Source organism: Dermacentor silvarum, chromosome 8 (assembly GCF_013339745.2).
Source record: "Dermacentor silvarum isolate Dsil-2018 chromosome 8, BIME_Dsil_1.4, whole genome shotgun sequence".
Taxonomy (NCBI): Eukaryota; Metazoa; Arthropoda; class Arachnida; order Ixodida; family Ixodidae; genus Dermacentor; species Dermacentor silvarum.
The window spans coordinates 32,069,796-32,091,341 of NC_051161.1; the positions used below are offsets into that span (position 1 = coordinate 32,069,796).

Below are 21,546 nucleotides of genomic sequence, written 5' to 3' on the forward strand. Positions count from 1 at the left end.
TGGACATAGCAGTTAGCATGATAGAGCAGTGCAAAATTATTTTTCCTATCCCTAACACTCCACTGAGTGCTAATAAGCAAGATAATGTGATTCCCTTTACAGGCAACATTTTAAGAAAATTTCGTATCTGGTGCTTCATATTCAGTGGCTGGTGCCCGACTACATTAAAAATTTTCATCCTTAAAAAATGAAGTGATTGCATTAAATCCTAGATAAGTGCATTCTACATATCCTAAAGATCACGCCCATCAAATGTGGTCTTGATTGGAACACAATAAGTACATAAAATGTTGTGCACAAACACCTTGTTTTGCCCAAAATATGAAGTTGAGAAAAATGCGATTGAAAGTTATAAAAGCTGTTTACTTCTGTTAATTATTATTATTACTTCCCGGGGAGATTGTAATGTGGCAAAGCTAACCTTGGAGAGATAAGCTTAGGCCTACCACCTTGCACGAGCCCAATGGCGTACGACACCGCGTTTTGACGCATCGCGCGCTTGAAAATAGGTCGTATCTGTGCCTTTTCTTGCCACCTCGAGTGCTTTAACCGAGTTTATTATACTTTTCCCTATCATTTCTGTCTCTGATTTCATCATATGTGAAATAGGAGAGATCAATGTTGCTGAAACAACTAAAAACACAAAACCTGTTTCTTTAATGAAAATCGGCATTTTTTGACCCGCCTCTCCCCTTAAGATGAACAGATTTTCATAGCAGATTAGAATTCGACGTAACAGGTGTCTGCTGTAGTGTGTGTGTGGCTGCAGTCGCAAAACACTGGTGCACTGACAGAGAATGGTCTGCATGGTAAGCTCTGCAGTTAAGCACTTAATTGGAAAACAGTCTGCTTTGCCACTTTGTTCTAAAGTTCTTCACATAGTTGCAGAATATTGTACACGCTTTTGTACAATATGCCCCATTACTGAAGATAGCTTCAATAATGTCCCCATGATAAACAGTCCCACAACTAAAGAGGTCTTGGCAGGAAATGCTAACGTGCATAAACAACAAACTCGGGAAGAAATCGTAAGAGAAATACCACAAAATTGACCTGCATAATAAATAGCTAAAGTTGCACTGTTTGCAGTAAAACCTCAACATTACGTTACCAATGTCTTTTCACTGCAGTTCACACTTATTTTTTGTTTCGTTGGAAGCATGTCAACAAGGTTGCACTCTACTTGCTTGAATAAGAGCTCAGCACAGCAAAAAGACTTGCAATCATACATAACTGAAGACTGGGAGGAATCACTTCTTCAGCAAGCTCAAATACAAAATGTATTCCAAGAACTGGAGAAAAATACAACAATAACAGTATTACAGAAGGAGGTAGTATATGCACAGACCTTCTCTGCTTTAGTTGAAAGTCTCTGGATCTCTTCATTCCTGGCCAACTGCCGCTGCAACTTTTCATTTTCCTCGACGATAGATGCTAAGAAGCGGGCCTGCTGATTGTGGTGCACGGTGACCTCATCCGAGACAAGGCGGCACTGCAAGACAACATGCAGGTCCAGAAGGCTTAGGTTGGTGTTGCAAGATTTTGCAGTTTACCAATGACACATTTAAGGCAACTTGTTTTCCAAACTGGGCCTTTCACAAAGGGATGTTATGCATCAAAATATAAAGAATTAAAATTTAGCCTTTCACATTTTGAACACTTCACAGTTTTCAAGTGCATACGCCAGACTGCATGGTGGATTTAGCAGACGTCCTTTGACTCATTTATGAACCCCTTGCTCCACAATACAATCGTTCGGACATAGGTCCCAGGTGGCTCAAAGTGGGTACACTTGCAGTGCAGCTCAAGTATTCAGGTCGTTTCATAGCATGCAAGAGATACTTTTTGAAAAATGGAGGGATGCAGTTTGAGTCCCCAATGCAAAGGAAAGCTAGTAATCTGGAACCCTGCCGTTCCAGATCGGGGCGATGAAATATTTAGAAATTTTCACAACACTATAATGCACGACCACAGAGCAAGTGTCTCAATATTTTGAACACCAAGAACTTTGAAAATCCGATTATAATGATCAACGAATTTGACATGCCAGAATCTCACAGAACCTTGTGTTATACAGTCAAACCTCACAATAAAGAAAGCGCAAAACAATGAAATTCTCGGCAACAAAATATTTTGATATCCCCAGCGAGTGCCTTTGTGCATTTGTGTCTGCATTTTGCGTCTCTCGACACCGAAATGTCAATGGATCACGAACTGTCTGTTTTAGAGCAGAATATGTATATGTGCTTTGAAGCAGCCTGGTAAAGCTCAACATGGCCGATTAAGAAAGTTTTCTTTTTTTTTTTTTTTCACTTTGCTGGACATTCAAGTTTCAGAGTGGAAGTGATGAGATTGGCTGAAACCGATTGAGTCGCCAGTTCGCCTTGTGCCTGGAGTGGAAGTGATGAGATTGGCTGAAACCGATTGAGTCGCCAGTTCGCCTTGTGCCTGGTCGCAAGATACGCATTTGGTGCCGCAGCTAAAAGTCGCCTCCCCTCCCCCCCTCCCATCTCCCCACGGCATTTCACAAGACGGGAAACATCACGTTTGCTCTCTGCCGTACATTCACTCTCCGTCAAAAGTGTCCCTCGCATGCTCTCACCAGCACATACAGCATATGGCACACGGCGACGATTTTATCGCCGTTGGCCTTTATAAGGAACCTCACGGTGACGACAGAAATGCGCTTGAAGTGTCCACTGAAACCAGTGGACTTCCAAGAGTAGCTGAAAGCCCTCTTTCGCCTTCAGCAAGCAAGGCCTGCCCACTTTCAATATCGCCATAATTCTTGGTCTTTACGCCGTTGTTGATGAGTAGCTCTGCATTCACCAACATCTTTGCTGTTTCAACCTCCCGCTGGAGGTTTTTGTCAGGATCACTTGACGTCATCTTGAAAACATCAGCACGCTGCCGTTTGGCAGCCTGCTCTTCTTCAGCTGCCAAACGTTCTCTATCTTTTCCTTGCCTTTTGCACTGCTCTGACAACATAAAGTGTAACGTGAAAGCTACATGGTTTACAACCAAAGCATTTGGCAAAAATGAGATAATGTTCCTTATGCCATTTACGGTCTGAATAGTCAATAGAGACCTTTCATTAGGTTGCCGACAATTCGCACTAAACCCTCTTTCTATGTCTGCATATCTGTGTGGCATGCAAAGAAATGCTTTCACAATTTTGCTCAAAAGAGGGTACGCATTTGGCGCAGAATAGGGAAAATGTAGCAGGATGTAGCAGGATTTGCCTATTGGCACAATTTAGCGCAGTTGGTGCAGCTATCGCATCACTGCAGTGGCCTACAAAAGTAAGAGAAGCAAGAAGTGAGGTGCAGAAGCAAGCTTAGCAATTACCTGCAAGAAGCAAAGCAGCAAGCGTATTCTTTCAGAGAAAATACAGCACCATGCCAAGGAGAAAATTGTGAAGCAAAATGCAAGAGCTGGGCTCACCATCGATGCAACCTGCTCCCCCAGAGCTAACTGGTGCTTTTCCAACTCTTGCAGCTTGTTTTGTGCTGCTTGCATGCGCTCCACAACGAGAGATTGGCACAGCTTTTGCAGCCTTGCTTGGTTGTTGGCCTGCAGAGAGAAAAGGACACAGTGTTGCAAAAGGCTTGCGTGCAAATGTAATGTCGGCAAAAATTACTGGTGTTGCAGAGTCAACATAGAGTTCCAATAATTAATCAACTGTTTTTAACAACAAAAAGGGATGAGAGTTTGCCACAATAGATGGTGCCAAATCGTTCTCTCAACCATGTGAAGCTGTTCAGGGACACTCTGCTCAGCATAATAAGTATTTTTAAATTCCCCTGCAGTGACCGGGAATCAAACTTATGACAATGCATGCAGCAGCCAAATGACAGCCTTGCACCACGATGTGTAGCACAAAGTGCTAGCCGAGTAACATTGACGACTTGCTGTGTTAGGTCGTTGATGGAGAATGCGAATGTGGAAGCGCAGAGTTCTGGTCTGGGAGCAGGCCAGCAACACCAAACGCGTGCTCTTATTGTAAGGCAACCAGCATTAATGCTTTCGAAACCAGTACAACCAGTACAATGCTTTCAAAACAAGACATTGATCCTTCCACCAAGCCATTATATAGTAAAACCATGCTGCTTACCAAGTCAGCTGCCATCTGATCTGCCTGCTGCTCCTGGGAAGCTTGCACCATGGACAGCAGTGATGAGAGGATGGAGGCATTAGCTGCTGCACTCTCATCAGCAAACTTTCTGGCTTCCACTGTGTATGCAGCAACAGCAGCTTGATGTTCCTGAACGAGGCTGCTAAGAGAGGCTGTCAAAAGAAGGAGCAGAAGTAATTATACAAACTGCGTTTAATCTGAAACATGTAAATGGTGATTGCCCCTAATTAAAGCAGTTAAGGGTTGTGCTAGCAGCATATAGATATCAGAAGGTACCCAAAGCATACAGTTGAAAAAAAGAAAAGAACATCTCATAAAATGTATCACTTGGTGGGCATTGTCCTGGCCAAATTTTATTGCAAATGCACGAGAGAAAGCCCGTACATTCAAGAAAAAAAAAAAATGAGCTCATGCCCACTCCGACGACAAACCCAGCCTCTCCATCACAATCTGGCACTGACAACTACAAGCTACCCAAAACGTTGCATCTATACTTGTGGACAATAACTTGGCCATGGGGGCAGAGCTTCTGCATTTGTACGAGAACTGCTTCCGATTTTGATGCTTGGAACTGCTCAATACGCTGGCGTGAGGAAACGCGGCATCAGCAGCGAGCGAAGTGACCTTCGTGCAGTCTATCGCTTCAATGCAAACCGAGCGCCGAGAACACACAGCACGCACATCACTCTCAAGATATGGCTGCGCAACCACGCGCACCCGCCACATACGCAGTTGCCGCAGGAGTAAAACTGCCACCACCCCCTCCCTCTATCTCCCTGTGTAGGGTAAGTAGGTCCAATAGGCTGATCCATTACATCAGTGCCTGTCCATGCAGCCTCACTGTACAACATGCCTGCTGCACATTCATCTGGCCCTCGAATGCAGCCTATCGCGCTCCTGTTGAGCATTACAACAATGCTTGCATAGTATTATGCTGAAAAGTTCTATTCTAAACAGTCAGGATTAGTCTTTTCAAGTCATCAAAGGTGCCCTCCACAACCCACATACATATTATATTGCAAACGCAGTATTTCAACAACAGTAAGTTTGCCACAGGAGCCAGGCAAGCATTAAGAGCATAATACAGGGAAAAGAAAAAATGCTGTGTTCTCATGGTTTATTTTCTAAGCAATGGTTATAACTGTTATGGGGATGCACAACTCCTATGCCGTCCCCTGATGTTTTCCCCGCATGGCTCTCATCTCCTGTAATCCGGCTTCGCCGCATGGCTTTACGGTGGTGGCGGTTGGTGCGGTTGCGGCGTATTTTGAGAGATGGCGCCTGTGTTGCGCTGCTAACGTCACCTAACAGCAGGGTACTTGGGGGCAAAAAGAAGTGCTTCCTCTATGCATTGACGTCTGTGAGCGATGCCCACGTTCCCCACGTGCGTCGATCCACGCTTCGCGAGACTGTCTCACGAGGCTAGGAGCAGGACACAAGAAATGGACGAACACTGCTCATTCGAATGTGCCACCGTTCGCGTGACCATACACATGAACGACTAGGCATCAGTGTCTGGCATGCAGGCAAACACGTTCACTCGCTATACGGTCGCGGTAAGTCGGACCTCCTCGATGCATTGCGCGCCCATCAGCGTAGTAATTCGGGTAGCAGGCATGAGTGTATGAAAGGTGCAATAAATCCCCTTTTGATTGTTTGCACTACTGTGTTGTCGGTCCTTTGTCCCAAGAGCACGTCTGGAGACCCCCATTGTACCCCAGCACTTCACTTTGGTTGGGTGCCAACGCAACTTTTGCCTCAATTATCTGTCATTACTTTTGTGGTGCTACCTGCGCTGACCGTGTCTCTTGATGACAAACGAAATCACGGCAACTGCCTAGGGGCCAAATGCCTCCGAGTGAATGGGCATTTGGTGCTGTATAATAACACAGGTCGGCATGACCTGCCAGTGTTAAATAGTTTTCGGAACTAGCAACGGTCAAATGAGCTGCTTACTAGCCTAATTTTTTAGTTTCCAACACAATTAAGTATCTGCCAACCTGTGAAATTAAAAATCCCGCAAACACATCACCAAAAGGGAGGAAATGGCATATACACGTGTGGATTCATATGCGATGATTTACCTTTAGATGCAGCATACAAGCAACAAAACTTGCGCATCAGTGTAAATTGACAAGCAACATATCTTTTAGGTCACATTGACTTTTTTTCGGCGACATTTTTGCTGCCGATTTTGCCTACCAGGAACTTGCTTGAAGCAGGTCAGAAGACAGTCAGAGACCGACAAACAGCCCTTTCTCAGACTAAATTTATTTTTCGTAACACTAAAAATTAGGGCCCATTCTACGATTGTACGAATATTTCGTGAACTGTACGGAAAAACTGGGGAGAGTTGGCAGGTATGAAACTGTGCTGTTCCAACATACTGAAGTAATGAAACTTGTTAATAATGTGTCTGTATATCGTTATTCAATTCAATATTTGAAAAAGTATTTGATGTTCTTGGTATTTGTACACCTCTAGCTACTACACACTTATCTTCACGGATCTTGTGATGTCAGTAAGAGTAATTCAAAGCCCGGCTGAAAGGCACTTACCGAATGAGCCTCCAATGCCAGTGAGCGTATCCCGTTGAGAAGCAAGCTGTGTGGTGAAACTGGATTCAATTTGATCAAACAGCACACCTGAGCTGGCCACAAAGGCATACTGCCGTTCCTTGTTCGTCTGGTCAATGGCAGATGTGCGCTGAAGCTTCTGCTGCAGCAAGTCAATGTCTGTTGTGGTGGTCTGTGCCACGCCAACCAACTGGGGATACAAAAACAAAAACGGGTATAGTTGTCTTCCCAACGAAAACATTACCTTCGCGCTGTAGGAGCACAACAAAGCTGTGTAGTCTCACTGTAAGCAAGGCAGACAGATTGCACTCACAATCAGCATGTGCATTCGACATGCCGCATATTTTTGCACAGAACCTGCCTGCGCATAACTGGACAAACCTCGTTTTAACAAAGTCAAAAGCGAGTTAAAAGTACTTTGTTATAACCAATCTTGCCCTAGGTGCAAACATGGAATGCCAGAAAGACATACTGACGACAGAACAAACAGACGCCCACAAGCAGCTCGTCGCGAGACTGAATGACCGCAAAAAGATTTTTAATATCCCTTGCTTACATAACAAGCGGCAAAAGAAATTAAGGAATGAGAACAAGAATTTGTAATTGTTTCATGAAAACCAGTGTGTTGCATCAGCCACACTTCGCAGCGAAGTATGTTATTATTCATATGACGAGTCTGCAAGTAAAGGATCGCCTTCTTCACTGCAGCAGTTACTTCCAGCCCATCCTCACCGTCATCGTGCGCATCGAATCACTGCACTAAATCAACTGCATGCAGTGCTTGCATGCAACGGTGGGCCAGGCTCCTGAACATTCGGCTTGTCACTGCCCGTCGAGGCACATTCGTGTATGTCCTCATCAAGTCCAGTCACAGCACAGACAATTTGTTCCTCGGTTACCTGTTCCGTTGCGACAACGTTGCCAGCTATGTAGTCACAGAACATTTGGCTCTCAAGCACAAAACCAGCATCATGAACAGCATTCCACACATGTATAATTCTATTTTCATCTCGCGGTACATGTTCGAGTTCATCAAAAGCCAGTCGATGACATACTTTCGGTAGCACACTTAAAATTTCACGATGACTCTTTGGTCCAGCAGTTGCACAATAGATGTACAGTTCAGCAGCAGCAAGCACAGCTCGATGTTGCGGAGAGTCAGAGTACAATGTGGTGGGTCGTGCAGTTGCCCATAATGAGGCATATTTTGCAGCCCTGCTTGATCAATCACTCGTCTCATTCCCGTAGCTACTGCGCGAAAAACATTCCTTGTGTCAGCCAGGCCTTGCCGGTTCCAAACATGCTTTACTGCAAATTTCTATTTCCCCTTGAAGCAACGAGATGATGCACTTTTTCAGATCACAAGAGCGGGCATCTTTTCTGACCAGTGCATGTTGGAGCAAATCCGCACAGTCACGCCGACCTTGCCGAGCTTGCCAACATGACTGCACTCATCACGAAATGCGAGGGTCTTCCAAGGCAGCATTTGATAAAAGAGTAGTCTCGTCTGCACTGAATAAGTACTCCACACTGCTATTCTAGTAGCGAATGAATAGCGCTTTGAACCCATGCTACTGCAGCTTCTCAGTCAACAGACATGGCTTCACCACTGAAAATCCTGCTGACTATGTTGTGGCGTCCCTTGAAATACTGCAACGATACAGCACTGAACAAATTTTTCTTGCCCCATAATGCAAACGAAGTCTCTGGCTTTCCTCTGAAGATGTGTGTCGCTCAGAAGAACATTCGTGGCCTGTGTGTCCAAAAACCACTTCTATACAGCTTTTTGTACACCTTGAATGCTGGCGCTCGCACTTTCTGCAACCTTTGATGCCACATGCAACAGCCCCAGTAACGCTCAAAATTGTTGACAACATGCTCGGCGCAATGCTGAAGTCTTCAGCCACTTGGCGATAGTGTACGTTTTAGCATCGCGTGCAGTCCGAGATTGACTTTATCAGTTTGAAGTAGTCAGTATATTGTCGTTCTCAAGTAAAACTGGCACAATACACCTGCTGCAAGAAAATTGATTACTTCGTTATAAAGAAGTGGGATATATTGCACTAATGGATATAACAAAATTTGACTGTACTTGCTTCAAAAAAGTATTCAAATCTGTATAACAATAACTTTGCAATCACTAATGGAATTGCCACGGTATAGTATAAGAACTACAGTGCGATGGTAACAGTCTTATCCATTTCATTTAATTCAAATGCTATCGATAATGTGATTCATCTTTTTACCTCCTGAGCAGTCGCAGTAAGTGCAGCCTCTGTCTTGCAGTGGGCCTGCACAAGGTAAGCCTGCTCTTCTTTCTCAATACTTGTTTTGGACAGCACCTGTAATACATGGTTGTTTAATTAAAAGTGCAACTGCAACACAAAGACATGTGGTAAATTTCTACACATGATACGTCAAAGAAAAATATGGAGCGAGTGGATTTTATTACGACTTCCATTTCAAGTGCGCTTATCATTTGTAGCAAGAGACAAAACGGACTTGTGTTAAACTTATGTTAGAAACTTACCTGCTCTGTTGCAACCAAGCTCATCTTAGTGCTGTGCAGCTCAGCAGTTGTTGTCTGGAGCTGTTCAGTCGTTTCAGCAACTTCTTGCTTTGTCCTCTCAAAGAGTTCCGTAACCTTGAGGACAATACAAGCATATCATGTAGGAGTGTGCATACTCAATTTGAGAAAATGCTTGCTGTTAGGGCACGCATTTATGCTAATCTACTGAGAAGATAGCCTCTTTAAAAGAGGCCCTACTGCAACACGATGTAGCAATTTGCCTTCAAAGAAATTTGCCACAGTGTGCGTTCACCAATTCGCATGAATTCAAGTTTTCACCATCCAGCACACACTGACTGCTACATTGACGAATACATGCCACTACAGTAGACTTATGCCAATTCAACCCCGCTCGGTCCCGGCCAGTTTCCATACATTCCTATGAGCCCAAGCTTCCGTTATTTCGACCTTCAAAGTGGTCCAACTTAATTGATCAGCTTCGCCACAATATAGCCGTGTTATGCAGTGAAGCATGCCAAGAATAGAAAGAGGCCACTGTACATGCTAGTATCTTCGGTCACAGCAAGAGCACCTAGACACCTAATAAGCATACTGGCAGTCATTCTGAGCTCTTTCCGACGTTGCTGTAGCGATTTGAGCCCTCGTTTCTCCTGTCATGCGTGTCTTGTATACGAGACTGATTATTACCAGGTCCTTGTACACGTTCCCGAATTACACGCGCATGCACTGTGCACCGAGAAGTGGAGGAAAACCATCTGTGTCTTGGGAAGGCTAGGGAAAAGGAAGACTAAGATAAAAAAAAGAAAGTTGAAGGGAGACTTAAACCCAACAAAAGAGCGAGGCTCTAAAACTGAAGGCTTGTGTCCGAAGACGACGATGAGCGTGTGTAAATTAAGGAACATATGCTTTGTCCCGTAACAGTAGCAGCTTTCCTCGCTTGGTATTATTAACTGCATAGGACGGCTGTATTGCAGCAAAGCTAACTTTAAAGGCAAATACTGCCAAGTGAATCAATGGCGCATTTCGGAATTTTTTCTGCTTGTTTAGTTCGTCTCGCCAGATAATTCAGCTAGTGTCATTGGTCCTGTGATGATCTAATTTACTGAAGTTGACTGTATTGTGAACAATAATCGAAATTAATGTGCTCTAGCACATATTGTAGAGGCCATGCTATACTTGCCACTGGCAGCAACAAAACAAATATACAGTCAAAGCTCATCATAATAACGTCATTTTGGACACTTCAGTCACTAAATCCAACAGTTTGGTATAACCGTGTTTTTTTACGTCAAGGATTGACTGTATGTCATTTCAAATACAGATGCAAGCTTTCATTATCATGGATAAATTTAAGTGGAAGGGGATGGTCAAGAAAATCCAACAATTTTTACTAGCATAAGCTAAGGTACTACTTAAAATTCCTTGAAAAACCAAAAATTTTTGACAAAAACTGATAAAGCAAAGAAAGTGTAATCAAAACCCAAAGCAACATCATGTTTACTAGCTTCAACTCATTAATATATAACACATGAATGACAAACGCTGTGGGGACGCTCTACTCTCACGGGTCCCCCAATGTTTTCCCCACTAGGCTCTCGCATCTCCTGTAATCCGGCTTCGCAGCATAGCTAAGTGCCGCCAGCGATGTGTGATATTGCAGAATATTACAACAGTGTTGCGCTGCTAACACCACCTAATGGCAGGGTGACACGGTTGGAAAGGGAGTAGCCTATTTCGCTTTGGCTCGGGGTCAGCAGAGTGTGCGGACGCTTCACACACTCGCAGGCATGCTTCGCGAGACTGTCCTACTGAACCCTTCGGAGTGGCACACCAGGATGGACGAACTCAATCGATTATAGGAGTTGGTGCCCAGCATGGGGGCGAACATTTTCGCTTGAAAACATGGCGCGGTCAGTCGGGCTTCCTCAATTTGTCGAACTCCCATCGGCATATTCCATTGGTAGTACAGTTAAACCTGGACATAACGTAATGGACAAATTCCCGAAAAACTTCATTATAAAGAGGATTTTGTTATATGCAGGTTCGGCATGAACATTAGAAAAAGAAACACTTATTGTATTTACTCGATTCTAACGCGCCTTCGATTGTAACGCGCACCCGTTTTCGTCGAAGCACTCATCCTTGGAATGTCACACAAGGTACTGGATGCGTGGACACGTGTCATTTCGCACAAGCACGAGGCATCGGAAATGAAGAGCGAGTGTCACGATGGCGTTGTAGCGTCATATAGTGTTACAGTAGAACCCCGCTGTTACCTTCCCGAGTGCGGCGTTTTCCAAGCTGTGACGTCGTTTTCGGCCGGTCCCGGCACAGCTCCCATAGAACCCAATGCATTGGTAACCCCGCTGTTGCGTCGCAACTGTGGGACCGTTCCCGCATCATATGTTGCGAACTGCCACCCCGCGCCGGCCCAAGCGGCCATTTTGACTTTTCATATCGCTTGGCTTGGTGGCTTGACGATGGCATTGGCCGCCCAAAGTGCCGGGGGCGACAACTATGACGTATTTTCGGTTTCGCCAGCAAAAGTATGGCCCTTGAGATCCGTATTTGCTATCTAAAGATGGTGTCTATGACGCGTTGTGGCCCTAAATTTGATTTTGGCTCATAGATGTACCGTGCAAAGTCCAATGGCAATAACGCAGTCGCCGCACGCCGTATGCTGTATGTGCGATAAAAAAACGTGCGAGGGGAGCCGACGACCACGTCTAAATCTCACGCGCGCAAGAAAGAAAAGCAGGGAGGAAGCGCGCCTTCCGTTGTGCTCGAGGCACCGGTGAGGGAGCGAAGGGGGAGGGATAGCAGGCAGCGTTCTCTGGCATCAACTGCGTACTGTGTGGCGGCGCACGGTCGAGCGGGCCTTATCTTTAAAACGATCTGCGTTGGGGCAGAGTCAGGCAGTGTAGGTGCGTCGGTGGCACGTAACTCAGTTTGCGTTGAAGCGATAGACACCAGCACTAAGGTCACTTCGCTCGTTTATGCAGCGGCGCTTCCACACGCCGCCAGCATTTGACAGCACGTGTCAGTGCTCATCGAGTGTGATCTGTCACAGCGTCTGCCAGCTCGTCGGCAACATCAACTGGAAAAGGAGAGTGCCGGCTTGGCGGGCTAGGCCAGCTGCAGCAAGCAGCAGGATCAAGTTTGAATGAAGGGAGGGGGAAAGGTGACGCCCGCGACGGCAAGATCGCCAGGTCGAGGGATGCAGGCTTGCCTCGCTCACGCTTGCGCAACACACGTGCGCTCGCTTCGCATTCCGTAGCGGCGCAAAAGAGAGAGAGAGAAAAACATTTATTTAGACCATCGAGATCGTTGATCTCGAGGACGAGTGGGTGGTGTCCTCATTCCAGGACTCCACTGGCCATGGCTGCTCGACGTACTTGCTGGACGAGAGCTTCTTAGTCCCGCCAAGATATCGCCGGTCAGCTGTACCTCGCACCGCTCAAATGACGATGTTAGGCGTCTTTAAATGTTGAGGTTTGCCCGCGCACCCCCACGAGATGTGAAAGAGTGTAGGGCGTGTGTCGCCAGCACCAGGGGCAGATGCCGCGATACGTTTGTGGGTATATTTTGCTGTATCTGTGTAGGTTTGGGAATGTGTTTGTTTGCATAAGTCTGAGGGCTATTGCCTCTTCAGTGCTGAGCTTTTTGTGAGGGGGAGGAAAAATCCTGCGGTTGAGTCGCTGGATCTCGAGTCGGTCGCAGTAATTTGATGGCAGGGGCACAAAGGTAAAGGGTTGGGATTGATGAGATGATTGGTTTTGCCCCGCTCGGTTGATTAGCGCTCAAGCTAAGGCCCCCCGTTCGCCCTTTCGTTCCCCTCCAGTCCTGCGTGACCCGGCGTCCACGTGATTTGATGGGATTCTTGCAGCCTCGTGCCTAGAAGCTGAGCCGCCAGCACCGGTGTTCGTCTGTTGGTAAAGTTGAGGCAGGCTTGTTGCGAGTCGGTAACAACATGAACTTCCCTGCCCACCCTGTCATATTGCTTTATTACTAGTGCCGCGGCTTATGGTCTCAGTCGCAGATGGGGTCTCTGCCCTGACGGAGGCCGCGAGGGTTAAGGAGTTGTCTCTCCCGTTCATGGCGGCTACCGCGAAGAGGCCTCCTGTAGGGTACGCCGCCACGTCCACGTACGTTACGTACGGGTCACTCTTGAATTGTCGGCGCTGTCTGTCGACCCGTGCGTTGCATCGTCCTTCGTGGAGTTCATGACTCATGTGCTTTGGTATGGGGTTTGCCGTAATCTTGCTTCTGACCTCAGGCGGGAGTGATCGTTGCCCATTGAGGGCACGAAGCTCCGTTGCCGTTCCGGTCCGGTTGAGGATGGCTCTGCCCGCCGCCGTGTTCTGTAGTCTGGCTTTTTGCGAAGCCATAACCGCGTCCGACAGCTCAGCGAAGGTGTTGTGGATCCCAAGAGCCGCTAACTTCTCGTTTGAGGTGATAACAGGGAGACCCAGGGCCGTTTTGTACGTGCCTCTGATGATGGCATCGACTTGTTCTTGGTCGCGTTTGTTTAGAGAGTCGTAGTGATACAGCATGCTAAAGGTTACTCTGCTGATCACCAGAGCCTGGACGAGGCAGAGCGTGTCCTTTTCTCGCATACCCTTGCGGCTTCTTGTTATTTGTTCGATAATCCGCGAGATCTGGTTGGTGGTGGACCTTAGGGTTTGTATGGTGTGAAAGGCTTTCAAGTTGCTCTGTATCCAAAAACCCAGAATCCTAGTCTTTTTGCTTTCCGTGATCTTGTGGCCCTCTAGATAGAGTTCGATATGGTCGGGTGACTTGTAGATTCCTCCTCCGTGCACCCGGATCACCTCGGACTTCTCGGGCGCGCAACACATCCCGCTCGCTGCCACAAATCTCTCCACGGCCGTCGCGGCCTCTTGAAGGGTCGTCTCCTTTTGTGCGAGGGAGCCCTTGGTGGCCCAGAGCGTGATGTTGTCTGCAAAGGTGCTTCTGGTTGCTGCTCGCACAAAAATGACAAAATTTGGGGCAAAATCTCTAGGTTGTCAGCGGGAAAAATTCATTATTTCGAGAGGTCTCAAATACATGTGCTTCTATGGAGTAACGGCGGGGAATAGAAAAACTTCGTTATATCCAGGAATTTGTTATATGAAGGTTCGTTATAAGCAGGTTTAACTTAATTCAGTTAGCTGGCATTGGTGTATCAAAGGTGCAATAGAAATGCCTTTGCAATTGTCTGCACTACTGTGCCGTCCCTTTGTCCCAAGAGCATGTTTCAGACCCCAGAAGGCATAAAAAAAGGATTCTGAAAGTGAACAGCCACCAACTTTATGGCCAGATGTCCAAGTGAAATCTAATCTTAGCAGAGAGAAATGGAATAGTCGACATTGTCACAAGGTTACGAGTTTTTGAGGACCACTACAAAACCTGAATGGGCTACTGTAGAAGAAAAAGAAAAGAGCATTGAGAGAATGTAACTCACTGTCTGAAGCTTTGCATTTAGGGACTCTATTTGCGCTTCTTTTTCCAAGATGTCTTGCGACTGGCTGGTGAGCCTCAGCTCCATGGTCCTTGCAAAGAAGTACAAGTGTAAAAATTTAGCATTTACGGAAAGCAGTGCTCGAAATGCTGGAATAAATTAGTGTTCAAATACGAGGGAAAGCACTGAGCATCTTAACTTGCACAACGACAATAGTAAAAAAGCAAGGTCACCTTAAGCCTTGCAATTAAAGCTACCTAAAAATGCAACATGCACACAGAAAAGGTTACAGAAAGAATGCTAGCTGAAGTGCAGCTGTCAAAGTTATTACAATTGTTACAAATGAAGGCAATATTTCTTGAGATTTGTTACACGATAACAAACACCACCAGTGCTTCAGCAGGAAATGTTGCTAGCATAAAGTGTCTATTTGAAACAGAACCATCAAACAATTTAGAAATCTTGGTTTACCCATCTACCATTAGAGACAAGAGAGGCAAGGAAACCGTGAAATGCCACACCTCCACGAGAAAAAAAAAAAAAAAAAGGTACCTGTAGTTTTCCTGGTCCACAAAAACACCATTCTTATCTCTGGTTGCGGCCAGGTCTCTTCGGAGACGCTCAATCTCCTCGGTGTACTCCTGCAATTAAAAATCAATATTCTGAGCCCTGTGGAACGAAAGCAGAGTGTTTTGCAAATGGAAAAAAAAAAAAAAAAACAGGAAACGTGTATGAAATCTCTCGCAAGTAATTTGCGTCACAAGTCAGACACTGCAGGCTCAAAAGTGGTGAATACTACTAGTTAATCGCTACTACAGTGAAGTCGTTTCAAGCCTTAGGTGAACACTAAAGAGATGCAATTCAAGCTGCATTAGAACGTTACCCTTCTACAGTGCTAAAGAAAACTCCAATCTTAGCATGAGAAGCCAGAAAAGATGCAAAAAAGAAACTAAGAGCAGCAGCACCGCCTTGGAAGTTCCCTCACCAGCTCAACATGGCACGAATTTCGACGCTCTTCTCGGGTCCTGTAAAGTTTTTTTCTTTTTTTCAAATGTTAAATACAGACTGCATGAATTCAAGTTTGTGAAGTGCAATCTTTGCTCCTTTGGAAGAACTGCCAATGAGCCACAATGATTCAAATACACCAGTTGTCATGTGGCAATGCTTTGTACGTATCTGTGTCACTATGCAGCCTGAACAGGCACAGCATAACATGCACCTAATCAGGAACAGCGTACTACAGCCGTAACTGTAAAAGCAGGTGAAGGAAAGAGTTCGAAACAACTGCAGCGAAGGAATGCTCGCAAAGTTAGCAGCAAAAGGGTATGTAAAGAATAGTGAAACAAAAAGGAATAAGCACTACTTAAGCAAGAAGGCAACACATATTTTAGACTATGTATAAGAGGATATTATGCGACAATAGCGAGAGGTCTGTAAAAGCTGAAGAAACGGGCAAGTGCCACACAAGACAAAGCAGAGGGACTCGTTTGCTACAGCCAGGTCCATGTAGAAACGGGAAGGAAAATTACAGAGGACGAAAAATAAGCAAGTCTTGCCTTGATGAGTGCCCGCTTGGTCATCTTTTGATTCACTTCTGGACGGTTGGTGATGTTCTTGGCCCGATGAGCATAGTCCAAGGTGCTCAATGTCTCCTCCAGATTGGTCATGTCAGGCGAGATGGTCGCGATGATGGAAGTCTTTGTGCGGCCACCCAGAGAGTCCTGCAAGAGTCGAGTCAGCTTGCTTTCCCTGCAATAAGAAGGTGACAATTGTATTTCACACCTAACAATCTGCAAACATTGATTCCTTAGTATCACAGCAGCAACAAATGTTGCCATAGGTAAGTGCTCTACTGCAACCTCTGTAAGCTAGTTGGAGCTCTTGTCAGAACAGTACCATACCAGACCCCTAAAAGTAAAGCTAGTTTCGGTTTCAAGGAATGTGCGCGCTCCTAGCGGTTGCCAGACATACTAAGTTATTTTTCTTATTTCTCTTTTTGTGAATTTTAAATGGGGCGAGAGCATGGGAAGTGGTTGTCTTCGTGCATCCTCCGCTCACCCTTGCCACTCTCCCAGCGATATCAAGTCAGATCATGCTTGGTCGTCTACTTCGGTTGTCGTCGCAAGTGTGAAGATGGGAAAGATAAGACAGAGAAGCTTGATCAGGCGTGCAACGAACAGAAGACGCAGGAAACCAGGTCGACCAAGCATTAGACGAAGATGGCTAAATCGGGGCATCATATGTGTTGCGCGGCTCTGTGGTGTTCGAACACAGGAAATTCCAGTTCTGCAAAGTTTTTCAGGTTTCCTAATGACCACAGGTAAGTACAAGTATTCCACTCAATTTTCCGAGCAGGTATTCCTTTTGCATGAGTAAACCACTTCTGTGCAAGCCTGAGTGGACTGACATAAGAGCAGTGTCACTCGACTCGTTCGTCATGACGGCAGACCATCTGCTGCCGGTGAAATATTTGTAATAAAGGGCTTGAATGCAGTGTTTTTGGGGCTAGACATTTTGTTCACTCTTTGTAGACATGCACAGCCAAGGTTAAAAAAAGAAAAAGACGCAGCCGTGGTGGTTAATTTCCACAATGGTTTGGATCTTCTGGAATCTATTTTCACTCGTTATGTACAAATTTCCGTTGTGAATGAAAATTGCTTCTGTAGATTGTCACTTTCGCACCGACTGCGTGATGGTCGGTCTTTTTCCAGTACTGAATGAGTGAGTGTGAATGTGTGTGTGTGTCTTTATGCTACCCCCCACTACATCTGTGGACTTTCGCTAAATGTAACCACAAGTTAGGACTTTCAAAGCGACTACTTTCACGAAATGTAATATATTAAGCGCGAATACTCTTGGGTATAAATGAATCATAAAAGAGGTTAGTATTGCACGAAAATATGTGCATTTGATGGTGCGTACCCTCGTGCGTTACAAGAAAGTTCAGGTGGTGCTGGAGCCGGTGAAAATCGAGGAAAAATATTTTTTATGTACGCAAATGCCCAAAATTTTTAGAAAGAAATCGCAGGGATTGCAGTGCTAAGGTTGGTGCAGCTTGCGTGGAATGACCCATTGACGACCAGTGCGGGACGATAAATACAGTTTGTGTAGGTGACCAGTTCAAACAGAAAAATTTGATGACGGACACCGAGACGTGAAATGATTCTAGGTCCCAGATAGCAAACGCATACTCGAGGTTAGGTTAATTTGATATGATGAATTTACAATTTACACACATAATCCTCGCAGCTTTTTTGTAAATGGCACAGTGAAGAAACCTTATTCCTCCAGAGTTTTTTTTTTTTTTTGTGACAAAAGACGAAAGTGCACTTAAAGAAAAATTGATGCGGCGAAGGGAGCGCAATAAATATGCAGAGAAGTTCTTCCAGACGATAGAGACGTCGCATTGACTGTTCATATAAAGATCTGTCATCCGTGCTGTACACTGGGTTTCTCGTCTCCTACCATGACGTCACAATATACAATTTCTGATCATGCTCATGGCACACTGCACTAGGACCTGCCATGGCTGCTTGTCAAAGCCTTCCCTGATGTAGTGGCACTGAGGCGACTGATTGCAATGAGAAGTTTGCCTACACAAGTGCCATCAATTGCCATAATTTATCTGCATTAATAGTGTCTTGCCTAACAGGATCAATCCCTTCTGGAACCTCCATTTACGCTCACAACTGCCCTAAACCAAGAAATTTTACAGCTCCCCTATTGAACACATATTTTAGCCAAGCTTGGGCAATTACAGGTATAGGCTGACACAGTCGAAGACTCCAGGAAGCTTGTAAATTAGCCCATCTTATGAAGGAAAACCATGCGTGATACAAAGTTTCGGAGTGGAGCCAGTTAAACATGCTATCAGTAAAACCTCAGTAAAAACGTATAGTCGGTAGGAAACGTGCATCAGGTATGAAGTAAGCAATGTACTAATTAGCCGACAATGGCATATGTGCGGCTAAAGACTTACCGGCGAAAAAAAATAATTCTCACTCAAACAGGCGTACAGATAAGTTTTATTTGCAAGCAAGCCGCAAAAAATCTGATTTTAAATTGCCGCCGTGGCAACCTCGCAGCCACGACGACATCCTCAAACTCTGCAAGGCCTCAAGCCAGTTTCTCCATAAGGCCCCACACTTCCCTGCAAGAACCTGCATGACTGTCAACGCACTAGTTGCGTCGAATAAAGAAGGGCCATCATCCACGTCATCACTAATGGCCACGATGTGGAAGCGTTAGAAGTTATGGGCACTGGATACACGTCATGGCTACCATGTTTTGACGTCACTATGGGAGGCGACTGCAGCCCAGCAAATGTCCGCGCACCGCAATTTCGCTATCTATGGTTAGCGCCACTGACATTTTGTTGATTTCGCGCGCCAAAAATGAAGTAACTACTACGTACTAACCGTTTGGCATGCGTTAAGCGACTACGGCTTAAGCTGTCAGCCAAGACATTAGTTTGCGACAGTGGCGGAAATTTATCGCGACTATATATTAAACCGGAAGTACTTATTAAGCAGGTACATATTGTTACGTAGAAACGCGGATTTACTGTATTTTGAACACCAATGGCGAGGAGGAAATTTTAATAAACAATCATTGCACCTTCTTACATTTGTACATGATGCATCAAGATTAAAAATGTTCCCCAAGATGGTCTCTGTACTGAACCAGCAGAACCAGCACAGATAAAAACCCCCGATGTTAAAAAACGTGGCCAGAAATATACCTGTACGGAACGTGTGGTCCCTTGTCCACCAAGGCAGTTATGACACGACCCAACGTAAGGAGAGACTGGTTGATGTTGCCTGCGAAAAAAATGCAAACGCCAATTAACACAAGCTGTGAATCCAAATGATGAACACGCTTCTCTAGTAACAATGCACATAAATGTTGAGGCCTGCCACAATGAAGATCAGCTGCTAAGAAAAACAAAAGATGTTGCCATATAAAATATAAAATGTCATTTCATAGGATGACGGTCATGGCACCACAATTATAAGTGCATACAATAATACAACTAGAATTGCTCATCAAAAAAAGATGCTATTTGCAGCCTTCATTTTAATATTACTCTTCTAAGAACTTTACAAAAATTGAATAAGTCAGTAGAACACATACTGAATCATGCTGCTCTGATGGTCAGAGCTTAGCAAACTCTCCCTAGGTGTTCACAAAACAACTTACCTGCTTCACGTGCTCTCCTGTCAATTGCCCCAGAGCGGCCAATGTTCTCGCTCCCCGCAAGGTCAACCTTGGTGCAGAATAGGATCACAAAGAAGATTGTTAATGCAGTGTGCCAACACAAAACTAAACAGCAGATGGTGAGCAACATGGGAACAAAACACCTGGCACATGCTTAGCACATCGTAGATATTACGCGACACTTATGATCAGATGGAAAAGGCAACAGCTGCACAGATCACACAAGGAGAAATTGCTAGTGACAATAACGCCTTGTTAACGATAAATGAAGAAAGTGAACCGCATGAAGCTTGATGCTTCTAAAATTGGTTGCACTATTACTCACGAGGTTGAGCTTGCCGGTTTTCACCAGCTCCTCGCCATCGTCTGTAGTCTCGCGGATGTGAACGGTAACCGAGAAGACAGTATGGCTACGTGAAGATGTCGCGTTGAGAAGTGTAGCTGCAGTTTGACGTTTTGCAGCCCCCTTTTGGAGTATGAAGAACACTTCTTCACGGTTGTGCACCGTGATCTCCTCTAGGCCCTGGATTATGACAGAACCCTGAAAATGTACGAAAGAAGCTGTGAGATCTGGCAAGATTTTCCTGCATTGAAGATGAAGTACAATGTCCTGCATCAGCGTTTTACTGCCCCATGCTTGCTGGAAGTGAACGTTTAAGTGTGATTAACATTGTTTGCAGGTAATCAGCTGCACATAAACAAAAGCAAGGAAACTTGTTCAATGCATATGAAATATAAGAGTGCTTAAGCTTCAGCCAATGATAACTTAGAATAAAAATGCAAGGGAAACAACTTCATTATTGTTTAGTTTCTCCTAGATGAAAGCACCGGACACAAGGAACAGGGGCAGTTCAATACTTTTCTAGCTTCTGTGCCTTGTTAGTTGCTTTTCAAATGTTTTTGAAGCTGATGTTCGTTTGAGAAAAAGCGAAAAGGAAACAGTGAAGAAAAGCGATACGTGCATTAATTCTCATCTTGTCAAAGGACTACAGACAAAGGCTTAGAATTCTAGCTACAGTGGTGGGAACTAAGCAACCTTTAAATAAGGGAAGCAGTACAGTAGTGGGCTGCCACAGACTGCAGCTCCATGGAGCTACAGAATTAGGAAAGTACTATTTTCTAACATGGGCTCAGTTAAAATTGAGTACAAGTAACAAAAGCAAATAACATGTTACAAAAGATTATTCACAACTGGCCGTGCACTTTGAAAAGAGCTTTCTCTCCATGTGGGAAATACCTAAGAGACCATTATTTAATACACATGGCACTAAGCAAGTATTTAAATTTGTAGCTTGGGGCTGTGAAACTCAGGTTTACCAAGTATAGCATTGTCCCATTGTACCCAAGCGCTCAAATATCTGTCAAACGTTGCTCAACATGACAAACTGCCTAGAGTTACACTTGAATGGATTTGCAATTACAATTAACAGTAAACAACTCAACAGTATATGGGCCTAGGAGTACAATTAAGAATATACACAAACCTAGAACATGCCCTCAAATTGCAAATGCTCAGGTGTCCAGTTCATCAGTCAAGGCTTACGATACAGATTTTGCATCAGATAAAGCAGCTTTAAGGAGTAACACAAGGCTTTACACACACTGAAAGAACACCTGAAGCAGTGGATGT

General features: G+C 44.9%; 1 protein-coding gene across 1 annotated transcript in view; it reads right to left on the reverse strand.

The window, feature by feature from the left end:
* Positions 1-21,546, reverse strand: part of LOC119460969 (kinesin-like protein KIF11) — a 47,821-nt gene that overhangs the window by 15,986 nt on the left and 10,289 nt on the right. The window contains exons 5-16 of the mRNA XM_037722131.2: positions 20,242-20,457; positions 19,899-19,965; positions 19,441-19,519; positions 16,256-16,448; positions 15,252-15,340; positions 14,703-14,790; positions 9,242-9,355; positions 8,958-9,053; positions 6,694-6,901; positions 4,115-4,287; positions 3,445-3,573; positions 1,349-1,492 (exon numbers count right to left, since the gene is read on the reverse strand). Of these exons, the coding sequence (XP_037578059.1) occupies positions 1,349-1,492; positions 3,445-3,573; positions 4,115-4,287; positions 6,694-6,901; positions 8,958-9,053; positions 9,242-9,355; positions 14,703-14,790; positions 15,252-15,340; positions 16,256-16,448; positions 19,441-19,519; positions 19,899-19,965; positions 20,242-20,457 (1,596 nt within the window). The remainder of the gene's footprint in view (positions 1-1,348; positions 1,493-3,444; positions 3,574-4,114; positions 4,288-6,693; positions 6,902-8,957; positions 9,054-9,241; positions 9,356-14,702; positions 14,791-15,251; positions 15,341-16,255; positions 16,449-19,440; positions 19,520-19,898; positions 19,966-20,241; positions 20,458-21,546) is intronic.